The sequence below is a fragment of the Leptonotus elevatus genome, chromosome 1, assembly GCF_054856555.1.
Source record: "Leptonotus elevatus isolate MCC_2025b chromosome 1, RoL_Lele_1.0, whole genome shotgun sequence".
Taxonomy (NCBI): Eukaryota; Metazoa; Chordata; class Actinopteri; order Syngnathiformes; family Syngnathidae; genus Leptonotus; species Leptonotus elevatus.
The window spans coordinates 37,723,079-37,732,739 of record NC_141239.1 but is presented as its reverse complement, the minus strand read 5'-3'; the positions used below and the strand labels follow the sequence as shown (position 1 = coordinate 37,732,739).

At 37.2% G+C, this 9,661-nt stretch overlaps 1 protein-coding gene across 1 annotated transcript; it reads right to left on the bottom strand.

Moving 5' to 3' along the window:
* Positions 1–2,893: 2,893 nt before the first annotated feature.
* Positions 2,894–8,564, bottom strand: asip2b (agouti signaling protein, nonagouti homolog (mouse) 2b). The gene is made up of 3 exons (XM_086084741.1): positions 8,394–8,564; positions 5,469–5,542; positions 2,894–4,293 (listed from the first exon to the last, which is right to left on the bottom strand). Exons 1-3 carry the CDS (start codon positions 8,503–8,505, stop codon positions 4,093–4,095), a joined length of 387 nt encoding a protein of 128 aa, XP_085940867.1. The 5' UTR covers positions 8,506–8,564; the 3' UTR covers positions 2,894–4,092.
* Between the last annotated feature and the right edge of the window lie 1,097 nt (positions 8,565–9,661).

The window sequence follows — 9,661 nt, the reverse complement described above, 5'->3', positions numbered from 1 at the left end:
CATATATATATAAAAAAACATTTTTTAATCATTATTTACTATCATCTACAATTTAGAACATCTATAATTAGGGACATACATCTATCATGAAAAGTGTTCTACAATGATCCTGGTACAGTAGATGAAATATTTTACACATATTTACACAAGCACACCCTGTTAAATACGTATTGTATATGTGGCGTGCTAAACAAATATATTAGACCAAAACCCAATGTATTGTTCAATTAAAAACATTTTTTAATGTTTATGTGATGTTAAATGCAACAGTATAGAACAGCTCTTCAACTAAAATGGTAGTTTTTGTTTATTGTTATCCAGAGAACATTACCGCCTTTTGATTACATGGATATGGAAATAGTTTAGTGGTTGGATTTCATGCGTGAATTATTTCTGACTTCTCAGACAAGCCCAGGGATCAGTTTCAAGTTCCTCATTCCCGTTCAAAATGGGGAAACAGTTAGAGCTCACTGAAGATGAAAAAGTCTGCATTAAACCACATTATGATGCTTGAGATAAATAGTTTCAATGGTCTAATATACTGTAGTTGTTTAGTACTGTACAAAAAAATAATAACAAAATATGCTGGCACACATTGGGCAGCTGTTCTTACGTATATCAATATATGTATGTAAATGGCAACATAGCATTTGTCCTTCACTACAACTGCATACGTACATTATATGTCGATATTCCCTGTAATGTTTTCTTTGTATTTTATTTTTAATGCAGTGGATATGAAAAGCCTCGTTCAAATGGCAGGTTTTAGCGAGAACAAAAAAATTGGACCAAGATCGATCTTTTTCTTCCACCATGAATGTGACCTATAACCTGTGCAAATCAATTGACTTTAAATAAAAACATCTTTTTGAGAGGGGAAGTATGAAATCATAATTTCCGACATGTTTTGGAGATTTCAAGTGTGTTTTTGCAAACATTTTAAAACAAGGTTGAATTATCTGGTTAGTCAGTTTTAGCACCAAACTTTCAGGCTTCTACTACAAAGCAAAAATGTCAGAACTTTGTTTGGATACTTTAACTCATTCACTGCCATTGACGGCTATCGACGTCAAAAATTCATTTGAACTGACTTTTGGATTCAAGTTTGTGAAAACGTTTTTAAAATGACAAAACACACAAATTTAGAACTTATCCAATATAAAATGATTCACAGAACATACATTACTCAATATATGATGAAGAAAATGGGACTCTCAGACTCCGACATTTGTCTCCAGTGTTTACAAAACACTACAGACACTTATTTTCATGCTTTATGGTTATGTACTCCGGTTATGTGTTTCTGGACTAAAGTCTTAGAAAAACTTTCCGCTGTCTTGGACTGTAGGATACCGTTCTCTCCAAACTTGTGTTTGCTAGGTGACTTAACAACAATTGACTTACCACATAAACAATTTCAATCTATACTTGTAGCCCTTACTATCGCAAAAAAAACAATTCTTGTTAACTGGAAAAATAAACAAACTCTGAATATCGACCAATGGTCTAACCTCCTCATAAATCACATCTTAATGGAAAATATATCTGCCTCAAATAAAAACTAAATGTCAAAATTTAAAGAAACATGGTCTACGTATATAGAATTTTTTAACCTAAACCTGGTTACTTAATTCTGCCTGTTAGCGAGAGCCACCGCAGCGTGATGGGGGTGGGGGGGGGGGGGGGGGGGGGGGGTCTGGGGGCTTGGGGGCCTGGGGGCGGCTGGGGCTGGGGTTGGGGTGGATGAGGGGCGGGGGGTTGTGGGGGGAGCGGGGGCTGTGGACCGGTGGGGTGCCTGGCCGTGTTGGGGTGGGGGGGCGCTCCTGCTCCTGGGTTTGCTTTCCGGCCGGTGGCCCTGGCGGGGCCCGGGGGGCCCTGAGGTGTTGCGCTTGCTCTGTCCTGGCAGGGGTCGACGGCTCCCCTCTTTGGTGGAGATTTTCATGCATGCCAGATCCACCACACCAGCATCTATCGAAACTCAGACACAATCTGCTTCCTCCTAAGGTCATTGAATCGGTGGAGGCTGGTGTCTGTGGATCCCACTCGGCTTCGTCTGTCCTTCCTTCCTTCCCTCAGTCTCTCCTTCGGTCTCTTGAGGTCTCCCTGATTTTTTGGATTTGTTGGAATTGATATGTTTCTGGAGTTGGTGAGGAATTCTGGTGGGTGGCCCGGTGGGTGGTGTCTGGCCGGTGCTGGATTTCACTTTCCTTTCTTTTCTTTGGTCCTTCCTCGGGTCTCCTGACGGCGGTGTTCGGTTTAGGTGAACGGTATGGGATTTTTGGTTTTTGGTGAGCTAACGAATACACTCGCACGCACGCACGCACGCATATACACTTACTCACCCACATACAAAAAGAAAAAGAAAAAAAAAGAGCAATGATGATGACATTACCGAATGAACAATACTGAGCTCTTTTAGAAAAAAAAAAAAATAATTCATTTGAATTATTTCTATTAGTTTAACATTTTTCCCACTTTTGATAACAAGAGTATGAAAACCTAGAATTGTTTTAATTGTATTAGAACAGATATAAAATTTGTGATTAATCGTGAGTTAACTAGTGAAGTCATGCGATTAATTACGATTAAAAATTGTCGATTGCCTGGAGCCCCTAATTTTTAATAATGTTTTCTTTAAAAAAAAAAAATAATAATAATAATTTGTTTAAAAGAAAAGAGTATTAAAAATTAGGGAAATCAGGCGATTAAAATGTGTAATCGTAATTTATCGCATGACTTCACTAGTTAACTCATGATTAATGACACATTTTTTATCTGTTCTAAATATGCAAAAAAAAATCTAGGTGTTCATACTCTTAACAAAAATGGAAGAAAAAAAAGTTAAACTAATAGAAATAGTTCAAATGAATTTATTTTAAAGTCTATAGCTATCAATGGCAGTGAATGAGTTAAATAGCGGCAGGTGTGTGCTCCCATTTAAGGCTTTTTTTTTTTTTTTGACTGGCGCCATGATTGTTTGTAGCCAGCCAGTAGGATGATTTAAAAAGTACATCATACAAGGATTCAGGGTGTTTGTTGCCTGCTGTTGACATATTCTGAATGGAATACTTAGACATGGTCTGAGCAGGTGTTTATTTCGCTCTGTCAGGTGCATCTCCAAGAAACTCCCTCTGCTGCACCGGCCCACCCACCTGTGTGCCAAATTGGCAAATACGCACAGCTAAACGTGTGCTAACGTGAAAATCAGGATCCGCCGGTACTTGCGCCACGGTGCAGATGAGCTGTCTGTATTTTTTTTCTTTGTTTAAATTGAGTTGTAAATGTCACATTAATGTTGGTGCGACGGTTTTGACATTATTTATCTTGGTCTTATTTCTAGGGGTGTCAGGTGATTATTATTATTTTTTTAAAATCCTAATTAATCGCATGACTTCAATAGTTACTCACAATTAATCACAAATTTTATGTCTGTTCTGAATGTACAATAAATTATTATTTTTTTTTTAAGTTTTCATGGAAAAAAATGTTAAAGAGAAATGTGGCTGCATCTTTTAGACATTGATACAATTATAATTCATAAATTGAGTTCAAATTAAAAAGATGTACTGTACCGGAAAAAAAACAAGTGTGATATTGATTTATGTTGAGGTCATTTTTCTGCCACTAGATGGCATAATTGCATTTGTAAGACACTGGTGACAGCTCAGTGCATTTTTCTTTTCATTTTAAGAGCTCTCTAATCTTTACATGAAGTAAATTGTGAAATTCTGCACATTTTTAAAATTGCAAAATACAAATTGACACCAGTCTCCACAAATATATGCATTATTATCAAATGTATTATTTCTAAATGGAATTCCCCCAGTACAGCCTTTCCAAGTAAGGGTCATTAAAAAATGAGTGGCGTTAAAGGAACTTTAAATTAGCTCAAAATTAACACATGAATTTTGGCACCCCTTCTTATTTCTTATACTACACAAACCTGACATTTGAACTGGGGTGTGTAGACTTTTTCTAGGCACTGCCTCACATCATTCATCATCCTTATAACATCAGCTCAAGACACTTTGACCAATGAGCTTTGTCTATTAGTTTGCCATACGATTTCTCCTTGCCTTCCGCCTCGTGATTTCATGATGTTTTCGTGAAACGCCTGCATGGAATTTTACTCCTCTTGGAGCACGGAGACGTAATCTTCCAGCAGCGGCAGATGGTGTTGAAGAATCGACAACGGCAGAAAGAGCAGGGGTCGCAGCACGGCTCCCCGGAGGAGCATTTCTCCCTCAGGAGGCTGCAGCTGCGCAGGGGCGCCGTGACCACCAACTTGCATTTCTGAAAACACAAAGCAAGGTCCAAAAATGGCTGCTTAGCTCTCCGCTTCTGAAACAAGACTTGATTTAAACGCTGGAATGACAGTGTGCAGTTTTGTACTTGATCAAAGGTGAAAGTCAAGGCCTGAAGGCTGCATGAAGCAAATTCATGTTTAGCTGATGTGTTCTTATTATTTTGGAAGAAATACTATAACAACATTGAACATTTTCTCATTACCAGCATGTTTTTTTTTCCACTAAATCCCTCCTAAACATTTGTTTGTCACTATTTATATATATTATATATATCTTAATTTGTTATTTAAAATTCAATTTCTTGTTTAACTCATTCACTGCCATTGACGGCTATAGACGTCAAAAAATCATTTTAACTATTTCTATTAGTTTAACATTTTTTTTCCCACTTTAGTTAACAAGAGTATGAAAGCGAAAGTTTTATTTTCTATTTTTATTTATATGATTAATCGTGAGTTAACTAGTGAAGTCATGTGATAAATTACAATTAAAAATTGTAATCGCATGACGCCCCTCATTTTTAATAATCCTTTCTTTAAAAAAAATATTTAAAAAAAATTAAAAGAAAAGATTATTAAAAATGAGGTGCGTCAGGCGATTACAATTTTTAATTGTAATTAATCGCATGACTTCACTAGTTAACTCACGATTAATCACAATTTTTTTATCTGTTCTAAATGTACAAATAAATTATTTCTAGGTTTTTATACTCTTGTTAACAAAAATGGGAAAAAATGTTAAACTAAAAGAAATTGTTAAAATGAATTTTTGATGGCAGTGAATGAGTTCAAAATATATACAGTATCTCATAAAAGTCAGTACACCCCAAACATTTATTTTAATATATTTTTTGGGACAACGCAGAAAAAAATGACACATTAGTGAAAGAGTGTAAAGCTAATGTCTAAAATGCAAGCAATAAAAGTGAGTACTATAACCCTAAATGAAAATGTCCAAATCGGGTAAAAATAAATCCAAGAGTAATTGATGCCTGGCCCCAAAAATGTAATAAATGCCTTTAGAGGCCAACAGAGCAATACTTTTGTATTATGGCTTTGACCTGAATACAGGAAGAGCAAAAAAGTGAGTTATTCAGCAAATCATAGAGGAAAAAAAGTGAGTATTAAAAACATCACAATTTCAAAAGAGCAAAAAACATACAGGACTGCGACTCTCTGTTGCCGTTGAGATCTTTTGTCTTGCAAATAGTCGTCTGGTCTTCACTTGGTTCCAGACTGTGGGAAAGATTAAAAAAATAAATAAAAATCCTTATATTTTATATCGCTTCTTCTGGGCTTAATCATTACATCGTCAACCCCCCCCACCCCCCCCCCCACCCCCCACCCCACCCCACCCCCGCCAACTATTTTCAACAATTAAGACTGGTTTAATAAATAAATAATACATGACTAAACTCATGACATAGTTCACACTCTGTGTGGATCGTGTCGGGGGCCACATAGGACCACGTTCTTCCTAACCAGATTTATAACAAAAATTAAGTTTTAGATATGGAAAAAATACATATGTGCAAAACATGTGCACTTTATATATTTTGTTTTTCATAATACATTTCTAAATGCATGCATTAAAAGCCCAAGCCCACATCAAGCAAACAACAAAATATTTGTATTCTTGCATAAAAATGTGCATTCAATGACAGCACAAAAGTAGTGAACAGTAGACCAACATTAAGTACAAGAACTAAATTTGTGCCTTTGCTTGAATAATTATGGGGTTTTCTAAAGTATATATATATATATATATATAAATATATATATATATATATATATATTAGGGGTGTGAATTGCCTAGTACCTGGCGATTCGATACGATTAATCTCGATACGAATCTATAAATTGATTATTGCGATTTTTTAAAACTCAAATTTAGAAAATACAAATCACTAAACTTGTGCATGTACACTGTAAGATTTGTATGAAATTTTATTTATTTATCTGAAAATTCAGGCTTATAATTGAGCCACTGCATTTAACAAACAGGTTGCAGTCTGTTTCATGTTTGAACAGCACTGAAATAAAATATTAAGGCTTAATGTTCCATTAATATAAAATTTTTCCATGCTTAATGTGTGAATCCTAACCCTAAGTAAAACGTTTTGTTGAATATTTCCATAAAAAATGGTAGTTTAAAAATCGATTCGGCTGCATATTGATTCGATTCGAGAATTGTGTGCTGTAATATCGCGATATTTTGACGAATCGATTTTTTCTAACACCCCTAATATATATATATATATATATATATATATATATATGAATTATTTGCTTCTCTGTCATATCTCCAAATGTGTGGAAAGTCTTTGTGTAAGAAGCCCTTACTGGCCCCCAAAGCAATGTGCATAAAGCGGCATTCGGTTTCTCACCTTGACCTCGACCTCATCAAGATCTTTTACTGGCCAGCTTGGAAAAATTATGTTAAATGGTGAATTTGTTTTGGTGCTAATATTCTCAAAGGATGCTGTTTGGATACTTCCGATAACTACAGAGGAATGTTTTCATTAACAACCTCCTCTTTATGAAGTCTGGTTTCAGTGATCCTGAATCAGCCCACGAGGGAGTGAAGGGCTTTTTGCTGATGTGGTGAGATTTTGGGAGACTTTTTCTTCAATGAAATGATCGGTCTGGATTACTTATTGTAATGATGTGATGATGAAGCGTAAGTGTGACTGTTCGGCCTCTTTGAAGTAAGTAAGACGCGAGAAAAGCAGATACAAAATGAAAGCTTGATACCACCCACTGGAAGTACTGACATAATGTCTTGCCTGCAGCTATCTAAACAAACATCATGTCCACTGGTAATACTCTTACTGTCTAAGGACCTCAATTGACACCACATAAAAATGGATAATTCAACTTGACTTTCACCACATTGTCAACTACAAAACTGCTCAATCCCTTCTGCATCCGATGTCGCCATTCAAAATTGAAACAAGTCATGACTTGCTGTCTGTTCAACATAACAAAGACCGGATGTGTCAAATCATACTGTCACAGACCACGAAAAAAAATCCTGGTGTATCATCAGCACCACATCGAATTTGGGTTCGCGTCTTACTGACTCTAAGTCTTTGAAAAGCTCCGTGCGCCATCAAGCAAAACAAAGTCAATACAAAGCGATGACATCATTGATGTTAACCTGTACCTGATGTGCTTGGAACACATTGCTTTAAGCAAATGGAGGAAATACCTTTCATCGACACTTCATCACTTACGGCTGGCACACAAAAAATCGGCCCTGGCATTTTCACTCGGCCCAGCCCAGCCCGACTCTTACCTAACATGTAGTTCTGCCACTGATGTTTTTTGATGATGTTTCAGTTTGCTATGTATATTTGAAATGGATTAACGGACTGGTCCCTCTAAATTGTGGGCCAGTCTCTTGGGGTAAAATGGAGGAAAATGACAATTAAAAAGCACCGCATCGGCCCCAAAAAAGGCCAGCCCACCGGCCCTTTATGCCAGATGGCCAGTCCAGCCCTGTTCCAGCACAAATGTCTCAGGCACCTTGGAAGTTGCGGTTTGCAATCAATCCATCCATCCATCCCTTGTTAGTATCTTGGTTGAAGTGTACTGAAAAAAAAATTGCCATTAGACTCTCCCCCCCCCCCTTCTCCCCTTTAACACGGGTTCCCACAAAGCGATCATTGCTTTGATTTCACACATAATCCCTTTTCAGAAAAGTCAAGTGCAGCATTGCATCTTAGAATGATGAAAGTTTTGCAAAGAATTTCCAAATTTGAGTGACAGTAAGTCACTTTTATCACTCGCAAGAACAGTTTTGTCACTTTTGTTACTTATTGTTTTCGTAGAAAAGGAGCATTCTGAGTAGAAAAAAAATACGTCATGGTCAAGAGGCCTGGAGGCCTGTGCTTATGTTGTTGAAATTAAGCAGCAGCCTCACGTCTAATATTTCTTCCTTTATTGTGGGGTTTCTCTCATCCCATTACTGAAAAGTAGCTACACTAATAAAAAAAAAGACAAAACTTTGAATCATTCATGTAAGCCTATGTTCTAACTTCTGAGTGTATTATAGATAGATAGATAGATAGTGTGCCATTCTGACCTGCATCTTTGTCCCGCTGCCTCAAATCTTTCTTGGCGTCCACAACATAGCACAGTGGGACGACGAGCAGCAACAAGCAAATGTAATTCCCTTCCAGCCTTATTTTTCTCATGGCGACGTGATCAATGGATGAAACTTCCTTGCCACAGTAGATTCCAACACAGCCCAGACTTGAGTCACTCTCGCTGCTGCTTACTTGATTAAGAGTTTTTACTCTTCTTTGACTAGACTTCTAGGCTCCGCCCACCTACTTGACAGGGTTCAGGGAATTTTTCCTAGTGAAGGATATAAGGTTGCCGTGGTAGGATGCTAGGAACAATGTGAAATGTGAAAGTTTTTCATAAACACACTTTCTTTTGTTGCACTCTAATGTGCAGGTAACTTTGTGTGAATAAAAAGTGTTGCAATTTCCTTGACTGTGAGTGGAGTATGTCAAACCGTAAACTTTAAAAACTGCTCTTGTAAAATCCTCCCCCAGTTTTATATATAATTGTATTTTGTTAGCGGCACCTCTGCTGTTGTGACAAAACATCTACTGATTTTGACTTGCAGTGCTCACAGAATGCCAAAGGGACGATGCATTTTGGGGGCACTGACTACTTGTATGACATAGAAATTAGATTTTGACACATAAGTAAACTGTTTTGGGAGAGATATGAACTTTTGCAGATGATCCACGGTGTTGTGCAAAAGTGAATGCAGATGAGCCAAAGGTATTGAGAAGGATCTTTGTAGTTGTGACAGTACCAACTCTTTGTTTGGGAAAGGAACTTGGAGTGAAGCATGTGTGAGCAGTTTTGGGATGGATATGTGCTTTTGCTAATGAACTGATGTGCACAAATATAAGTCTGTTTGGGCCAAAAGAGCTTGCAGTTTTGAAATTGTCATTTCACTTTCAAGAAATGTGCTAAACCTATCGGGAAAAAACTTTCATGTAAATGTACTTTGCGCCAGAAGTCGGCTGTGTTCTCTCCCACAATGGTGCAAACGCCCTTTTCTATCTGCGCTAGTCTAGCAAAACACCAAAAGAACAAAAACTCTACCCATGCGCACGGATAAAACCCACTTTGTGTCAGCCTTGTGCTGAAGCACAAATATACAGTAGAGCACTTACTGCTTTACAAGCACAAAGACGGGAATTGTCACATTTTTATTATTTATTTATAATACTGCCACTTTATATCCCGTCGAAATGTCTTTCTTCTTGACTTTGGGAGGTGGACGGGTTTATTTGGGTAATACAATTATTATATTGAACTTGCGCAACT

Excerpts from the sequence above, each read along its gene's own strand:
- asip2b (XM_086084741.1), bottom strand. The coding sequence starts at position 8,505 with ATGAGAAAAATAAGGCTGGAAGGGAATTACATTTGCTTGTTGCTGCTC. Across the intron at positions 5,543-8,393 it reads GCAGCGGGACAAAGATGCAG|TCTGGAACCAAGTGAAGACC; the intron begins GTCAGAATGGCA and ends TCTTTCCCACAG. Across the intron at positions 4,294-5,468 it reads CAACAGAGAGTCGCAGTCCT|AAATGCAAGTTGGTGGTCAC; the intron begins GTATGTTTTTTG and ends TTGTGTTTTCAG.